At 40.1% G+C, this 20,102-nt stretch overlaps 1 protein-coding gene across 1 annotated transcript in view; it reads right to left on the bottom strand.

The window, feature by feature from the left end:
- LOC136237452 (uncharacterized) overlaps positions 1-20,102 on the bottom strand; it is a 326,109-nt gene that overhangs the window by 293,408 nt on the left and 12,599 nt on the right. Inside the window, exon 2 of the mRNA XM_066027675.1 lies at positions 16,801-16,893. Coding sequence (XP_065883747.1) covers positions 16,801-16,893 — 93 coding nt within the window. The remainder of the gene's footprint in view (positions 1-16,800; positions 16,894-20,102) is intronic.

Below are 20,102 nucleotides of genomic sequence, written 5' to 3'. Positions count from 1 at the left end.
CTTGATACAATAGGTGTGCAGCTACGTAGCTAGACCAATGAGTGGTGAGGTCATCTTGTTTACTGTTAAGTAGCTAAACAGCTAAATAGTTATTAAGAGATGTGGTCTCCATACTCTATTTTATACTCGTAACATGGGCACGAGTGATTTGCCAGAAATGTATTCCCAAAGTCCAAGAGGGCAGCCTGAGGACTGCGGGCATACATTTCTGGAAAATCACGAGTGCCCATGTTACAGCTAATATGTAACACTTCCGTTAAGGCTGATAGTCTTAATGTCAATATACTTGATTCGTTATATATGCATGCCTGAAAAATTCGATTATGGTTAGGCAGCAAGTAACGTTGTAACTACGATTGCTATAATAAACAGACAAGCCCTACAAATATGGCGGAAAGTCGAGTAGGGCAAATTTCGGGGAAGTTACAAGTGTTTTAATGCTTTCGCGTTGTTTAAAGACTAATCACAATGTATATTGAAAACCTAAAGGGGTAAGCTTCATTATAGAGTGGTTAACTCATGTCGTCTGAAATGTGGGCATGTCTACATTCAAATATGTGCCAAAATGCTTGGGAATACACTGTAAGATTAGTTCTCACCTTTAAGTAACATTTTCCAACTTGTAGAATGGCAAGGATACCAAAATTCCTTCATTTGACTGCTGCTTCTGGAAACACTTTAATTTGTGGTAATCATCACATGAGCATTGATTTATTCCCACAATCGATTTCTGTCTGAGCTTGTATAAAACAAACAGAAGGTGGTACCACTACCTCATCCACATCAAGGCCATACTTGCTTTGACGAAAGTGGTTTGCTCTTTTAGGAGTGAAACCACTTTCCCAGGATACATTTCAATGTACACCGGCGTACATTTAGATATCTCCCTGTGTTGAGGTATACATGGTAAATGTATCCTCTGGAATTCCGTTGAAATGAGGTGTGAAAGTGTTACATCACTACTTGTATACCTAGATCTTCAATTAATGGATGTGGTCGCCAACATATCACAAACAAAATCCCAATCATGGAAGTTGCAGATATCTATCTCGAGTCAGCAAAGGGGTGTGCAGCTAGCTAAACCAATGAGGGGTGAGGTCATCTTGTTAGGGACCCGCCGATTATGCTGGCATAATTTTGAGCATAATAGGTACCTAAAAGCATTGAGCATAATGCCAGCATAATAGGTTAAATATTTGTATGATAGTGTAAACTCTTGCTGGAAAAATGACAATTGCAAAATAAGATCGATATACTCTAATAGAGCAGTCAGTAACTCTAATAGAACAATCATCAAACTGAACATTGAGCATAATCGAGCATAATAGGTAATATTGAGCATTAATTAAAGCATAATAGGTGAATTTTTGAGCAGTGCAGCATAGCATAATAGGTAAAATTATGAGCATAATCGGCGGGTCCCTACATCTTGTTTATACAATTAAAGTAAATAGCCAGATTGTTAAGAGGTGTGGCCTCTGTACTCTATTGCTATTAGTCCACCTAGATCTAGATACATTTGATGGGCATGGCTGCAAACTTATCGCGAACGGGATCCCAATCACCAAGTTGCATAAAATTATCTTAGTATATCTCTAAGTAGCGCCGCCAGGACTGAAGCGCTTCTGAAATACAATCTGAAATACTTCTGTGGCATCTAAATATATTACTGAAAGAGTGTTGATATGGAAAATTAACACCTTGATAAGGTTTTGTTGGATGAAGAAGACAAACAGCCTGATTGGGAATAAAAAAGACAAGGTGCAGAGGGGCTACACTCATCGGAACCCAAAAGGCACATCCCACCGGTGAGTTTGTTATTGTGGAGTAAAATGGTAGCCATGCACTGCTTCGTTTGGCCTCTAGCCTTGCGACTGTGGTCAGGCAGACAGGCTGGTAGGCAGGCTGGCAGTGAAACTAAAATTCGATCTGGCATCTATCAATGCTTTTTTTTGTTTTTAATGCTGTATTTGCTGTTAGATGGACTAATATTATTCCATAAAGGTGATTTTCATCACGCAAAATGTCTCTGGGATGATTCTAGAAGGCAGAATTTTAGGCAGTGCATGTCATTTTCAGGGGGATCCCTACTTAAACAGTACTATCATACTGTTTGATAGGATTATTTGTATGATTTGTACATGTAAGTTTAGCAGTTTAGAAGTAGTAGATTAGAGTCTCTACATATTCAGCGGTTAATTATAAATAATAGAATAACAATTAAGGACAATGAATGTATTTAAGCAATTATGACAATGTTGAAACTGTGCCAATACTGCTGACCTGGATGACCCACTGACCTGGATACCAAACCCCAGATTTAACTTGGATTAATTAAAACCGAGGCTTTCCCAAGAGATACATTTTGGGTGCTCTACTAGTGTATTACAGTAAGTTAAGTAAATGGGTAGCTGATCAATTAGTGGGTAGGGTTCAAAGTACATAGTTAAGCTTACTGATAGCAAACCATTCTTGCTACCCTGTACTGTAAAAGGGTGTTTCTTCATGCATACAAACTTCTATACACCTTAGTGGTAAGTTAATGCCTACAGACAATGATATGTGCATCCTGAGTCTACTATATTTCTAATAAACATGTGACGCTACATCACAATGGTGAACGGTTACATTGAATGCTAATGGCAGAATGTGCAAACAATGTTAATTAATGAAAAGTAGAGCAGTTGAAGGCATTTCTACAAGATCATGATATTCATCTGTTAGAAAACAAGCCAGAACTTGTGAGGAAAGTTACTGATATCATTGCTACAGATGATTTGGAGAAGAAACTCAAGGCGTTACCCTTTCAGGTGGTAGAATATTCCACACCATCTGGCTTCAATGACTTGTCTACCACTACTGATTGAGTAACCAAAGATTTTCCATTTATTTTACAGACTAAAGTTAAGGTTTACTGGTTTACTTGAAGGCTAGGAGTCAAGAATTTTGTACAGGAGTAAGACTGTGTCGACATGGCCATTTATATGATCTGGAAATGGCCAACGTAGATAAAGATCCTAGCACAGTGTATATCAAAGCCAAGGCTAGACCTACAATGCATAAATATCCACCATTTTATGCACTTTTCGATGTTTCAAATGATGGAACTCCAAGTGCACCCAACTGTTAATGCCCAACTGGTGGGAGTCAAACACATGTCCATATAACAGCACTACTGATAATGCTATCAGAGATAGCACTACAAGCCTGCACTAGCGTGAGGTGTACCTAGTCTAGGCTCTCAGGGAAAGGCACCATTGGTAGCTGATTTGGATTTTGGTAAAGCATCATCTGAAGGTAATACAGCTTACAATGGACCAGTATAGCCTATAGATGGATTACTGAAACTACTAGAAGGTACTGATCGTAATGTAGGCATACTAGGTTTTATAAAACTTAAATCAGAGTGATCACAGTGTACTGTCTGTCTGACTGTCTCCCATCTTAGTGAGAATCCAGTGTTGATTGATCCATTGGATAAACTATCATACATATTTGTTTCACATGATGTTACAGTAGATGATTTATTACATCCAAAACAGCAACAGATGAGGAAGTCCAGCTCATACAAGAGATGAGTGTTGGAAAACATAATAATCCATTGTGGTTTGACATACGGATCACCTCCAATAATTTTGGAAGGGCATGCAACAGGCAGTTTAGGCAGCTATACCCACCATCACTTGTGAAAACAATCCTTGGTGATTATGGCTCACTTCACACTGCTGCAATCCAGTGGGGGTGTGATCATGAAAGTGATGCTATACATAGTTATTCACTTAAAGCACAAAAGGCTGTTTGTGAATGTGGCATATTTTCAAGTACCTCTATACCATATCTGGCTACATTACCAGATGGGATTATTTTACTTGACAACACAACAACTTCTGGCCTGAGTGAAGTAAAGTGCCCATTTAAGCACAGGAAGAGCACTATTGAAAAAGCCTGCAGTGAGGCATCTTTTTGTTTGGCCAACACTGACAATGGAGTTGCGCTCAAGAGGATGTATGACTACTACTACCAAGATACTGGACAGTCAGCATTGACAGGTGCACAATTTTGTGACTTTGTTGTTTGGACTGAAGTCGACATGCACATTGAACGAATCAGTTTTGATGCCATGCTGTGGGATAATATGAAGTCAAAACTTGCACTTTTTATCATTAATTGGGTTAGAAATTTTGGAACGTCTATGTAACATGTAAATTTAATCATAAATAGCATATTTTATTAGTTTTATACTATAGTACGTCATTTCTTTGTATCATTACAAAAAACTAATGTGAAACACAAAATACATATCATGTTGTAAATTATAATTTACTTTAATTATTTGTAAGTTTAAGTTTTAAATTACATAAAGTGCATACTATTACCATCATGTCATCTACTTGTTTCTTGTTTGTATGATTACACAGTGTCTCAGAAAATATTTTAAAGCATTTGAAAGCATTTTTTTCTACCTTAACCCTTAAACCCGCAGCTGTTTTGTATAACGCAAGCACTGAAAACACATAATCCAGTAAACTGAATCGCATGCATGTCTTGTAAAACCAAACTCTATAACACAAAAACTATTAAAGCTATCTAAAAATGACAAACACCATCTTACTCATCATTAAATTTTGGTTTGAATGACCCCATACTTCGTTTCATCCATCGAGATACTCGCTTCACTTTTAAAGAGTAAAAGAACTATCTTTCCGTCTTCCTTCTTCACATAACGATGTGCAAAGGGCCGTACCTCAGCCGTACTTCATTGTATCAACTTTTGATTTGTGTCATGTTACTCCTCACGTGATGGCGATTCAGTTGGTATATAGATATCACGTTATAAGGTCACTGTCAGACAAGCACAGTGGCGACACAAATGTGGAAGGACTGAAAATGATTCAGCTCATCATAGTGGGTGAGTTCCTTGATTGTATGTTGAAGGTTTATATACTGGCAGATAGCTTACTCTTTGCCAATTAATAAAATCTGATTATCAAAGCGATCAGATCAATGCTTCATGAGATATGCTTGTTTGTAACCGCATATGTAGATTGGCAAAAGTATGGGCGTTTTCAATTCATTTTTATCAAATCCAGTTTTCTAGATTATGCGGGTTTAAGGGTTAATACAAACACTTGCAATTAGTCTAGACTGTATGGCTTGTTGCCCAGTAAGCCGGCCATCTGATAAAAAAACTAGAAATGGTGAAGAAACATCTCTTTCGTGCAAATAAATCACGAGCAGTGTATCCTTTATCAGTTAATATTCGCTTTCCAGGCTGTAAAACATCCAGCAATCCACTATGCTCTACTGTATATCTATCACTACAATTTCCTGAAAACCCAGGTGAGACAAATGTGAACACACCAGTGAATATATCAATGGCTACTAAGTATTTGACTATAGTGTGGCTCTTGTAGTCACTGTAAGATGACTTTTGAGTCTCAAGGTTACTAGGGCATTGGATAATAATTTCTGTACCATCAATAATTCCAACAGAGTTTGGCAAAACATCATAATGGTGGTACGGTTGGTCCAGTACTTGTTTTGGACCATTGTACTAAGGGTCTCAAGTGTGTAGCTAACATAGGTATCCACAGGTGTAGTATGCGTGACACAGTACTTTGATCCACTACAAACCTACATGCCAAGTCACCCTGAGAAAATTTCTGTTGCATTCTCATCAATAACTTCTGCGATAGTAGAAATAAATGTGAATCATTCTTCTTTGGCTTTGTCACAGGCCGCAACTATGTTAGCAGTGAATCAAAAACCTTCCTATTAACTCCAGTATACATAAGTAGTTGTGCATCACCTAGTAGGTTAACAGTTAAACTTTGTGCTTTAGATTCAAATGGATTATTTCTTCTTTTAACGTAGCATTTTCAGCAGACAAACATTCATTTTCTTCTGGTTGGTGAAATAAGAGACAAAAAGTCTGCTTCAGTTTCTTCCCTGTTGGAAATTGTCATATCTGAATTCACATTGCTGCTGTATGATGTATCTTGGCCTCCGATGTGCTCTAATGTGTCTTGTCCTCTAGTGTGTAACGTATCTTGGCCTACAGTGTGTAATGTGTCTTGGCCTCCAGAGTATAATGTGTCACTGAAGTATCTTGGCTTCCACTATATAGTGCATCTTGATCTCCAGTGTACATTTGCAGTGTATCATCACCAGTGTGTTTTGGCATACAGTGCCTGGTATACTCTGGTCTCTGATGTGTGTAATGTCCTGGCCGGCCTGTGAAGAGACTTCTGTGGCTGCTGATGCAGCATGGTGATGGATTCTTGTTTTCTTTGGGACAGATGAAAATGTTGACTAGGTCTTTTAATACTAAATCTCAATTTACACGAGAAGGCCCTTGGCATATTTCATAGTGGACATTGCAAATAACAGCATCCTTGCCAGGTTGCCACCTTCCATCACTGGGACCCTAAGTTAATCTTTGTTATTACAGCTTGCTTCACGGGTTCTGGCATACTGTTACACCTTATCAGTCAGCAAGTCAAGTCACTAGGTCTAAGTACTTGAAATTAGGTTAGGTAATCCTAAGGCTGCAGCACATACCTTCAGTGCTGGTCACTGTAAAGCACTAATAATAATAATAATAAATACTACTTACTAGGATTACTACTTACAGTATGACATGTAAAGTAAGAATTTCAGGCTTTGGACAGTGCTGTACCTGGAGCTCCAGGCAGCCACAAAGTTGGTTTCCCTTCATATCTTTCACACATCTTCCCTTCCTGTTGTGACAGCCCCAAACACAGTATTGACATCGAGACATTCTACTTGTTCTTCATTTTTATGAATAACTTCACTGTTGCGATCAACAGCTGTTCGCCATTGATTTTTTTTTCTGAAAATAAATTCCATACAAGTTTTTAGATTACAAAGTTGTGCATATGTTCTATATTACACATCTTTCTTACAGTAAATAAAACTGAAAAGCCATCTGTCCATCTGTCTGTCCATCATGCCACTTACTCACTAAACTCATTGCAATCTATGCTGATAATGAAGCACTCATCATCAGGTTACTCATCATGAGTTCATGTGTGCTTCTGTTCGTTCTCTACAGCATGTAGAAGGACAAGGTGTAGAGCTACATTCCCTTGAAAACCATAGTATAAACTGTTCAAGTGGTACAATGCCTGACTAGCATATAGGAGGTCATGGGTTCGAATACACAAGTTTCCTTTTTTGTTTCTTTTCTTCTAAGCAGTGCCTTTTTCTGCACACCTTTTTGAAACACAACATTTAGCTCATAGTATATTGGCATGCAAAGCATGTATCGATGCAGGATTTTTGGCAAAATTAAATGCCTATCCTGTGGCAACTTGAATGTTACTGTAGCAAATCAATGTGTGCTTTTGTTTGTTCTTTACAGAGCAATGAAGGTACTGATGTAGAGGAAGGATCACTGAAAAGTTGAGCTACATCCCTGTCAAAAACCACAGACAAACAACTCCACCTCTCTTAACCTCAAGTAATTATAATCAATCTGGGTTCAATCCACGCCTAGGTTTTTTTTGGTGTTTTTTTGTTTTTTCACTTTAGGGACTTTTTGATGAACTTTTTTGTTCTACCTGTTCCAGCAAGTCTTTATCCACAAACTCAGTTTTTCAGCTCTAGCACATAACTACATTGGACTCTTATTGCATTTTTGTGGTAGGGCAGAGGAACTGCCAACATATCTGTCCATCCGTGTGTTGGTCCAGTGTGTTGTATTAGACTAGGTAAACCACTCTTACTGCTGCAGTATCAAGAATATCTACATCTATATTTTAAGTACATAGGTGTGCACTGACATCAAGAGTACATAATACAAAGCAAGAATGTCGAATGGTGTATTAGTCCATGATTAATAATTGCTAAAATAACACGGATATTTCAGTAATTCTTCGTTTACGCGAAATGGTAATTTGAAATGCGTACATGGCAACGAGCCTTTGTTTGTCAGTTTTCCATGTTATTCAACCAAGTATTCAATAGTTAGTGTACAAGAAAAGTGTAGTAAGGACTGTCTGGGGTTGTAGCGGGGTTCGAAGGGTCCGCGACGTCGGAGCACCGGACTAGAGACTCGCCTCGTGGCACCACATACATGCCATATTGAATTATTGCATCAACCTACACGCATGCACATGACAAAAACAATACACACAAAGTAGCCTAAATAATATCCTAAATACAATTATGCTATAATGTCTAGTTCTCGACATCCTCCGGGGGGCAGCCTAATCTAGCTGTCCATTCCAACAGACGGGTTCTTGCCTTCCTTGCTGCTGCTCGTTGTGGGCGATCTCTTGCTGTATCTTGACTATTTTGGGTTATTGGTTCTGTTGGACTGCTGTGTTTTGATTGATCATCAGGAGGGAGCGAGACTTCCAGAGGATATAGTCTGCTGATTGGTCTGGATGTTACTCGGTTACTAGTTCGTACGTTCACTGCTCGAACCAAACCATCATTTCCTTGTATGAAGCTGTCTATAATGCCGAGTCTCCAGTGTAGTCTAGGTCCATCATCATGAATCAAAACTACTTCTCCAACTTTCACATTCTGCATGTTCAGGCCTGATGCCTTGTGGAACTCTCTTAAACTAGTAAGATATTCCTTCTTCCACCTTGTCTGGAAATGTTGTAGCAATCTGGCATGATTGGTTAGCCGTTTCCTCACTCGTGACTCTGATACAACATAGTCCGGGTCCTCTAGATCATCCTCATATGAATGGGGCAAAGACGTCATACGTTTGCCATACAACAAGTGCGCTGGGGTTAGAGGCTCAACATCGGTAACATCTGAGGACACATAAGTTAAGGGGCGATCATTAAGGGTGGCCTCTACTTCCACAACAATGGTTTCAAGAATCTGCAAGGTGACAAAGCTTCTGCCCAAGGTCTTCTTAAGTGCCTGTTTGGTTAATCCCACTAATCGTTCCCAAAATCCACCATGCCAGGGTGCTCTTTTAGGAATAAACTGCCAGGTAACACCATGGCCTTCTAGAGCTTGCTTGAGAGAGGTGGAATTGAGAAGCTGTTCCAACTCGTCAGCTGCTGCCAAGTATGTCGAGGCGTTGTCAGACATCATAGTTCTAGGTAATGATCTTCTACCCACAAACTTCCGAAAGGCCAACATAAAGCTCTCCACTGTCATATCCAGTACCACTTCAAGATGTACTGCTCTCGTGGTGGCGCATGTAAAGAGGCAAATATACACTTTCTTCTCACCCTCTCCTTCACGAATGTTCATGGCTCCAGTGAAGTCTACACCACAAACAGAGAACGGGGTCGGATCTTCTATTCGAGTCTTCGGAAGTGGCGGTGGATCAGGTAGCCTGTAGGGTTTCCCTGTCAATCTTGCACATGTTACACATCTCCTCAATAACTTCCTCACATATACTCTAATGGCTGGAATCCAGTACAATTGACGGATTGCTGTTACTGTACTGCTAACTCCTGAATGATGAATTCTCTCATGAGTGGCATACACAATAAGCTTAGTGATGTGGTGTCTGGGCGACAGCAAATAGGGGAACTTTGCCAGCTCACTAATAGGCGCATTATGGATCCTCCCCCCACAGCGTAGATATCCTCTGCTATCTAAAAACAATCTGAGTTGCTGTACAAGTAGAGTACGCTTGTGAGAATTTGATGTCAGATTAGTGATCTCTTCAAAGTATTCCAGTTCTTGGGAGGTTTTGATCCAAATCATGGTGGCATCTGAAAGTTCTTTAGCAGTTATGGGACCAGTCAGCTTATCTTGGGAATGCTTTAGATTGTGACCAAAACGAAGGACAAGTACAGTAACAGATAGCAATTTTGTAAGTCGGCTGTAACGGGAGGCATCAATCACTAGATGAATTCCACAAGTCTCAGCAGGGTTAGTAGGTTTGTTGTTAACTTCTTGAGTGTCATCCATATCAATGTTCTGTAAGTGAAGCACATTGGCTGGTGACCATGTGGGCCACTGATCTGCAGAGGTTAACCAGGAAGGGCCGTGAAGCCAGAGTTGAGATGACTTCAGCTGCTTTGCTGAAATACCCCTTGTCAAGATATCCGCTGGATTGTCATCGGTGGGTACATAGGTCCAAGCAGAAGCAGGGAATGTCTGTGTGATCTCTGCTACACGGTTAGCAATAAATGGCTTGGTTGCAGATATCTCTTTGATGTCATAGATCCAGTGTAGAGTGATCTGGCTATCACTCCACAAATGTACAGTGGTATCAGGTGCCAGGTATAGAGACTGAATGAGGAACTGGGTTAGTCGGGTGGCAATGACAGCTGCCATTAACTCCAGTTTGGGGAGTGTAATAGACCTTACTGGTGCAACTCGGGATCTGGACATCACCAATGCAGCTTGGTCATTGTGCTGGAGGTAGGCCACTGCACCATATGCACATAAACTAGCATCTGCAAAAACATGGATTTGCTTGGAAGAAATAGGGTAGATGTGTTGTGTGTAGAGGTGTACCGATAATCGGATCGGCTATAATATCGGCCACCAATATGGTAATTTTTACCAATATCGGTATCGGTATAGAACAGCAGGAGGACCGATATCGCTACCGATATTTATACACTAGCAATAGTTTGTACATAAACGGATTGTGCATTGGTTTTCTACATTATTCATGTGGCTCTTTAGTGCCAGTGGCTTATTATTCACTCTGAAACAAGCGCTACGCTACGAGAAGCCATATAAATACACGCGATTCTACTGTCTGTTGCTGGAAAGCTTATGACAGTCTTTATAAGTGAAGCAGTTATAGAGTACCTTGTAATAAAAATAAGGCTAGGGTCACAGGATAACCAAGGAAACTTGCTGTACCAGCTTTCTCACAAACCATTAGAATGCAGAGTAATGCAGAAATATCCGTATAAGGCTTCATGGGAGTATACATAAAAATGTTTGTGGGTGCCTAATTGTCTGGATTGTACAATAGAAACCCAAGCTGTATACCACCACAGGCAGAGTATAGCAATGAATACATGCACATGTTGTTGTAGGGTAGGTAAATGTATACACTTTTAACTATAATGCAAATATCGGATCAATTATCGGATATCGGCTTCTTTTGGTGACATCAATATCGGATATCGGTACATGCAAAAAAACCACATCGGTACACCTCTAGTTGTGTGAAATAACATCTTGGATACACACTAGTTGTTACCTCTTGAATGTCAGTGGCTATGTGCTGCCATTTGTTCCTTGATCAACCGGTTCATCCCAGTCCACTTTCTTTTTCCATAGTGCTTGTAGTAACAGTTTGGCCTTGACTGTGATCGGAGTGATAAGACCCAGAGGATCATAAATCTGGGCTGAATCACGTAGTATCTGTCTTTTGGTTACTAGTGGTGAGGATGTGAGTGAAGAGAATGACTTAGTTATAAATCCGATTGTATCATGTAATGTGTTCCAACGTAAGCCTAGTAGACTAACACATGTGTTGGAGTCGTTGGTTTTCTCACTTTCAGTTGTAGCTCTGAGTTTGTGGCTGTTAGATGACCATGAGCGTAGGTTGAAGTTTGCCTGGTTCATTATAGATCTAGATTGGGCATAGTAGTTCATGAGTTGTTGTTCTGAATCACATCCTGAAATGAGGTTATCAACGTAGAGATTGGATTGCATATCCTTAGCCACTGATGAGGAGAACTTCCTCAGATGTAAGTCAAGCGTAGCGTTCAACATAAACGGTGAGCTGGACGTTCCGAATGGCACCACCTTGAAACGGTAGGTAGTCAGAGTCCCAAATGGATTACAGATATCTGAAACCCACAGAAAATGGGTTGAATCTCTGTCTGAATCGTGGAGTCGGACATGTAAGAATGCCTTCTCTATATCAGTGGCAAAGGCAAATTTGTGATGACGGAATCTTATTATGATGGAACACAGATCATTAAGGAATGGTGGACCTACCAGTAAACAATCGTTCAGACTTGCATGTTCCTTACTCTGACGAGAGCTACAGTCGTAGACTATCCTTATTGGTGTGGTCGTCGACTCTTTCTTAACTGGGTGGTGTGGGAGATAGTGAACATTAGCTGGTTGGTCAGTGGATTGCACCTTCTCTATGAAACCACGTGCTTCCTGTTCAGTAATGATACTGTGGTACAGTTGTAGGAGAGATGGAGTCTGTGTTAGACGAGATATTAACTGCCTGGTTCTTCTCTCACAGGTTGTAAAATTGGAGGGAAGCGGTTGATGAACTGATTTCCATGGAAACTGAGCTGTGTAAGTGCCATCAGTTGCTTGGCTGATACAAGTGGTCTGATAACGGTGAATAAAGGTGGTGTCTATCTGTTCAGATTTAGTTGGAGTAGTGCCAGCTTCTTCTATAGACCAGAATCTTTCAAGGTTAGGTTCTTCACAGGTGGCTACGTGCAGGGTGGCAACATTTAATTGTAAGGTTGGGGAAGACATGGGACCAGAAAGGAGGTATCCCAGTTTGGACTGTTGGGCGGTAGGGCCATTACCTCGAATGATCTTATCTTCCACAAATGTCCAATAGTAGTCCACTCCTATCAAAATCGATATCTAAAAGTTGTGCTCATTAGTGATGGGATGTGCCAGCCTTAATCCACGCAAGTGAGGAAAGTTCTCAACAGATTGCCGTAGAGAGTTCTTCAATGGTGCAGCGATAAATGGCACTATTAGCACAGATACCGGCACTCTGTCTCCTGTGTTGGTTTCAATAAGGACTTGTACCACTGATATTGGTTGGGGTGGGGAGTATTCAGCACCAAAGGGTGCTATGGCAATATTCTCAGTCTTAACTCGTGTTAATTTGAGTTGGGCTGCTGTCTTCTCAGTGATAAAGGAGCGTTGTGAGCCCTCATCAAAGAGAATGTTACCATGTATCCGTATTCCTTTGCCAACAACAGGGGCAATAGCCGTCTTCAGCAGACTAACAGTCACAAGGGAAGAGGAAGAATTGCTCTTGTTACTGTGAGCGTCATGAAGAATTGAAGCGGCATTAGCAGCTACTTGTGAAGACTGAGTAGTTGGTGCAATCTGTGAAGATTGACTAGCTGGTTGTACTTGTGTAAGAGTGCCTTGAGTACTAGGTTGGGGGGAGTCACTGTCAATTGGTTTACACAAGCTGGTATGGTGTTTGTGTCTGCAATGTTTGCATCGAAACTTGGAGTTACACTGTGATATTTTGTGATTCCCCAAACAGTTGAAGCATAGGTTAGACTTACGAACTATTTCTAGTCGTTTCTGGTGGTCAGTAACTTCTGAGCAGATAGTAGGTGAATGTTCACCTTTGCAATACACACATTGTGCCTTCTTCTTGGCAGCACCAATTGGTTGGCGTCCTCCCTTAATAGCAGCATGGAAAGATGCTGTAGCATGTGTTCTAGCTGTCGATAGACTGGGTGGGGTGTCAGTGGAATATAATCCACACTCTAATACTCTGATCTCCTTCAGCATGGCAGCCTGTAAATCATCAAGTGTCCATCTAGTTTGATCATGGTCCCTAGCTAAATTTTTCCGTACAGGTACAGGAAGCTTTCCAAGGATTATTGGAACCAGTAATGTGCTGTATGATACCTTGGATACCCCAAGCGTTGCAAGACCTCTGATGTGGTTTTCTGTGATGTCGTGGAACAGTTGTAAACTCGACAGGTCATTAGTTGGTCCAGGTAATTCTATAAGTGAATGGGTGTGAGCATTAATAAGTTTCTCCAGCTGACCAAAACGCTGTTTCAGGAGAGTTATTGACTGTGTATAATTCAGCTCGGTCAAAGGAAGGCCAGATATCGCTCGTGCTGCATCACCTTGTAGCTGAGCTTTGAGGTAATTGAACTTGTGTATGGGGCTCAAGGTTGGATTGGAGTTAACTGCAGCCTCAAAGGAGTCCCAAAATGACTGCCAGTTAAGAGGGTCTCCTGAAAATGTTGGTAACTCTAGCTTGGGGAGACGACTGGAGTTGTATAGTTGAGGACTCACTATTGGTGTGGTAGTATGTGTGGTGACTGTCGTAGATTCTGTCACACTAGAAATCGTTGTAGTGTCATGTGATAGAGGTTCAACCGCAGTTGTGGATTCCTTACTAGCTGATGTAGGAGGTCGTGGGTCAACTGGTGGGGGTGAGGAGACTACTCCACTAGATTGAATTGTGGAAGGAGGTGCCGATGAGGAAGCTGCTACTGAGCTTTGGGGGTGAGGTCTTGAATGTATGTTTATAAATGTGTCTATAAGGTTCACCTTTTCTAAAATTCTGTCTTGTAAGTCTTCTGTCTCTAGGATTGCCTCTTCAAGAGCATCTGCATCTTGTATAAGTTCAGTGATTTGTGTGTCTAGCTGGTGAATGGTCTCTCGTTTTTTGATTAGAAGTTCTTGAGTGGTCTTTAAGGAGGAGAGCAGAAACTCATCAACAGTTTCACTGGCCATTAATTCCTCCACTTTCTTAAGTTGGCGAGTTACATGGCTCTTGTAGGCGTTTCTGGACTTTTGTAGACGAGTGATTTGCTCCATTGACTGAGTGGTTCCGGTGATTTCAATTGACGCGCACTGTGTATGAAAGGAAGACAGCAACAACAGTTCTATATGGTAAGAATGCTTGCCTTATCGGGTACCGTTATTGGGAATGCCACGGTACCACGACTTTGCGTTTAGGAGTAGAGGGGCTATCTCAGATCGGTAGACAGGTCGTACACACGTAATCTGCTGGTCGCGGAATGCTTGTCAAGTCACAGCACCAATAATGTCTGGGGTTGTAGCGGGGTTCGAAGGGTCTGCGACGTCGGAGCACCGGACTAGAGACTCGCCTCGTGGCACCACATACACGCCATATTGAATTATTGCATCAACCTACACGTATGCGCATGACAAAAACAATACACACAAAGTAGCCTAAATAATATCCTAAATACAATTATGCTATAATGTCTAGTTCTCGACAAGGACCCAAGATAACTCCAGCTCGCTAAAACAACAGTTTCACAAACAAGCATGTTGCCACACCTTCAGGGATCCACTTAGCAGTACCAGAACTTTACCATTAGCCATTTACCTTTAACGCTATCATCTTTTCACTTGGTTTAGTGGCTGAATTTGGATGAATATAGCAACTATGGTGGGTGTGGGATCTTTCTGTTGTTAATACCTGAGAAGTTATTTGAGTTTGTATAGAGACATGCATTAAAGCCTAATTATAGTCATACAGTTGTTGAAGGGTTAATGGTTAATTACAGTTTAGGACTTTTAAAACTGGGTTTTGTAAGGCAAGAGGTATATGTATCACTACAACATTAAAACTGAAAGTGCATAGCATAGGGCAAGTTCCAAACTTTTGCTTGACATGCAGTAACTATAATTGAAAAATTATGTTGGCTTTAGATTATGCACAAGTTCATTTCTCTTTGTTTACAGTAAGGTAAAGATCATGTAGAAACTGAAACGGCATATGTACACCACCTGTAATATACGTATACTGTATAGATGTACAATTGCCTTGGCTCGCATGTAGTTTAACTATTTAGCCCTGCATGCTCATTATTTTACTATATGTATTAAAAGATGGCATAAGGATCATGTGCTATCAACATGCATGCTACACAGCAATACACATAGGACACCAATATTTATGCTTGGTTTCCAATGTAGTATTATGTCGCATTAGTTGTCCTGAATGTAAAGTAGGTATCAATGCTTTTGTTTGTTTTTTACAGCATGTTGAAGTCACTGGTAGGGAACATTCAGTGAATAATTGAACTACATTTTTGTAAAACCATAATCAAACAATTTGGTACTTTGCATCATTAATATCAGCAGGATGACCTGAATAATGCAACTACAAAATGCACTAAATGTTTCTTGTAATAATATCAATGTAACATTACATCATGTACAGATACTAGTGTACTAATTTTAAGAGTTGTATAAGTGAGGTCATTGTGCAGTTTAACATAACATGTGTAATAGCAGGAGCACATCAAATCCTTTGGACAAGGGAGCATGTAACTTTGTAAAGGGCAAAATTCAAACATGGCTGCTGTGTCCTATATTAAGTAACTTTTAAAATTTTCTAATTAGGATATTATGCTGAGGTGCATGCTCGAATACATGTTTCCACTGTGATGAAGCAAAGCTTTGGAAACAAAGTTCAATTGCTTGACAGAGGAATAGTAGTACAGGCTTAGCAGGACAGTCTTTCTACAGTTGATAATCATGCAAAATTGCTCCATTTGACTATTCCAAGCTTTATCTTTGACTCGACGATCTTCCTATCAAAGCAGCTTTACTACCTTCACACTAGATGATGGAGTAGCAGCCTATTCAGTGTATCCCTGTTGTACGTAAGAATGATGTAACCAATCATATACATAGTAACACTGGGCACCATGTTTGAATTTCGCCCATAGTGGTAGTAGTGCTGTACACTTACAAAATTTTTGTCACCAGTTAATTGCCTACCAATAATTGGCAATAACTGATTAATCAGTTTGCGTGTATATTGGCAGACATAATATGTACTCAACAAGCCTGCTGGAAGGTTTAGGGTGGTACCAAAGTGACCATCAACATCCTGTCTTGCAATAACAGATTTTACAATCAAATATTTACACATGCTTTGAGGTTATGTTATGTTAACAATTGTCAGCAGTACACTTGTCAGCATTGGTACTTTATGGTTTACTAAGGGGGTGGGCAATAAAGGTTTCTTTACCAGTTATTGGCTGACCTAGACAACACTGGTTAATAACCGGTTATTTGCACACCAGTGTGCAGCACTAGTTGGTAGTATACATTACACACTCCCTTGTCCATAGGATTCGATGCACTCCTGGTAACACTTACCCATGTAACAACATTAAAATCACATCCTGTTTGCTTCAATCTTTTAAGTTCCTCTAAGTCTCCATCCAGAGCTGCACTTATCACACCATACCCCTTATCAAACAATAATAGTAATAATCACACACACACACACACACACACACACACACACATACACACACACACACACACACACACACACAAACACACACACACACACACACACACACACTAATTTAGAATAGTGATCATTACAACTAAGCACATATGTACTATAATGGAGTACTAGAATGAAAGTATAAAGATTGAAGAGCATACACATACAAAAGTTGTGTCATCCTTCCTGTATTGCAGTTAGCAAATAACCTGTTCTCATTTTAGTAATTTTAACTTGTGGTACGTATATCCTTAAGCTAAAAAGTAGTTATATATTGACAGTTGAAATGCTTTTAAAGGCATAACAAGTTATAACACCATAATGGATACCATGACATTTTCTTAATACCAAAAATTGACATACCACCCAGCACTATTGTAGCATTATTTTGCTGATCTAGAGGACTCCAAAAACAACCTCCCCAAGTGATTTTTTAAAGTATTAAAAATCAATATCAAGACACACGGTAGTGTGTCGTGCGGCCCAAGAAGCCGGCGCGTAACACCCGTGAGTATATTGACAGGAAGAAAGAAATCACAATTTTCGCACCTCCGTAGCTCTGTGCTTCCTTGATGAAACAAGACGATTTTTGCTGTGGACATGCCCTCCAACTGCAGCACTCCACATTCCAAATTTGAGCAAAATCGCTTCGCGCATTCCCGAGATATGCGACTTCAAAAATTGGCTCAGTTTCTTCGTTTTTTTTCTTCTTATTTTTCTTTTTCTTGTCGCACACTTACAAAAACTGCTATAAAACTCGAACGCCATATCCGATTGCCTTGAAATTTGGCACACAGAAGGGGGATATAAAGGCGCATCTCGGTACCAACTTTGGCTGGAATACGATAAACAGGCAAAGAGTTATGAGCGATTATTCACGAAAAATAACACCAATATGTTGTCACGCCTACAGGGTAAACCGCGTATGGGAAGAAGCTGAAAATCGGTGAGTGAATAGGTTAACTATTGAACCTCAAACCTTTTGTGGTTTGAAAGAAATCGAGCTAAAAAACAGGAAGATACAACGAAAAAACCAACAGTGTGTAACAATTACGCAATCGAGATTAGCTAATAAAAAAAACGACTGCTTGCCACGCCTACCAGATAAACCGCTTGGGGTAATGCTTTGAAAATCGTTGTATAGATGGAGTAATCATCTTAGAAAGGCTCATCAATGGTGTAGAAGAATCAGACTTAAAGCCACGGAGTTATAACACGAAATCCAACTTGGTGCAGCAAGTGCGAGATCGAGATACTCTAATAGAGCAGTCACCCTGAAGAGAATTCAAGAGATCAGCTAGAAACAAGAAACCTGTATAGAGATCAGCTACACACAAGTCACCCTGTAGAGAGATCAGCTAGAAGAAGTTACCTTGTAGGGAGTTCATGCAACTATGGAAAGGGATAGTTCAGCTAGAAAAAATCACCTTGTAAAGTTCAGCTACAAAGACACCACCATGTAGAGAGTTCAGCTACAAACAAATCACCCAGTGGAGAGATCAATAGAAGAAGTTACCTTGCAGAGAGTTCAGCTACAAAGAAACCATCATGTAGAGAGTTCAACTACAAACAAATCTCCCTGTAGAGAGATTAGCTAGAAGAAGTTACCTTGTAGAGAGTTCAGCTACAAAGAAACCATTCTTTAAAGAGCTCAGCTACAAACAAATCACCTGTACAGAATTCAGCTACAAATAAATCACCCTGTAGAAAGATGAGCTAGAAAAAGTTACCTTGTAGAGAGTTCAGTTACAAAGAAACCACCATGTAGAGAATTCAGCTACAAACTAGTGACCTGTAAAGACATCAGCTAGAAGAAGTTACCTTGAGAGAGTTCAGCTACAAAGAAACCATTATTTAAAGAGCTCAGCTGCAAACAAATAACCTATACAGAATTCAGCTACAAACAAATCACCATGTAGAGAGATCAGCTAGAAGAAGTTATCTTGTAGATAGTTCAGCTACAAGCAAATCACCCTGTAGAGAGATCAGCTAGAAGAAGTTTACTTGTAGAGAGTTCAGCTACAAAGAAACCATCATTTAGAGAGTTCAGCTTCAAACAAATCACCTGTAGAGAGTTCATCTACAAACAAATCTCCCTGTAGAGAGATCAGCTAGAAGAAGTTACCTTGTATAGAGTTCAGCTACAAACAAATCACCCTGTAGAAAGATCAGCTAGAAGAAGTGACCTTGTAGAAAGTTCAGTTACAAAGAAACCACCATGTAGAGAGTTCAGCTACAAACTAGTCACCTTGTAGAGACATCAGCTAGAAGAAGTTGCCCTGTAGAGAGTTCAGCTACAAAGAAACCATTCTGTTTAGAGCTCAGCTGCAAACAAATCACCTGTACAAAATTCAGCTACAAACAAATCACCCTGTAGAGAGGTCAGCTAGAAGAAATTACCTTGCACATAGTTCAGCTACAAAGAAACCACCAAGTAGAGAGTTCAGCTGCAAAGAAATTACCCTGTATAAAATTCTGCCACAAACAAATTGCCCTGTAGAAAGATCAGTTAGAAGAAGTTACCTTTTAGAGAGTTCAGCTACAAAGAAACCATTCTGTAAAGAGCTCAGCTGCAAACAAATCACCTGTACAGAATTCAGCTACAAACAAATCACTCTGTAGAGAGATCAGCTAGAAGAAGTTACCTTGTAAATCGTTCAGCTACAAACAAATCACCCTGTAGAGAGATCAGCTAGAAGAAGTTACTTTGTAGAGAGTTCAGCTACAAAGAAACTACCATGTAGAGAGTTCAGCTGCAAACAAATCACCCTGTATAAAATTCTGCCACAAACAAATTGCCCTGTAGAAAGATCAGTTAGAAGAAGTTACCTTGTAGATAGTTCAGCTACAAACAGATCTCCCTGTAGAGAGATCAGCTAGAAGAAATTACCTTGTAGAGAGTTCAGCTACAAAGAAACCACCATGTAGAGAGTTCAGCTGCAAAGAAATCACCCTGTATAAAATTCTGCCACAAACAAATTGCCCTGTAGAAAGATCAGTTAGAAGAAGTTACCTTGTAGAGAGTTCAGCTACAAAGAAACCACCATGTAGAGAGTTCAGCTGCAAAGAAATCACCCTGTAGAAAATGCAGCCACAAACTAATTGCCCTGTAGAAAGATCAGTTAGAATAAGTTACCTTTTAGAGAGTTTAGCTACAAAGAAACCA

Source organism: Dysidea avara, chromosome 1 (genome assembly GCF_963678975.1).
Source record: "Dysidea avara chromosome 1, odDysAvar1.4, whole genome shotgun sequence".
Classification (NCBI taxonomy): domain Eukaryota; kingdom Metazoa; phylum Porifera; class Demospongiae; order Dictyoceratida; family Dysideidae; genus Dysidea; species Dysidea avara.
The sequence above is the reverse complement of the archived record's forward strand: the minus strand, read 5'-3'. Positions and strand labels throughout refer to the sequence as shown.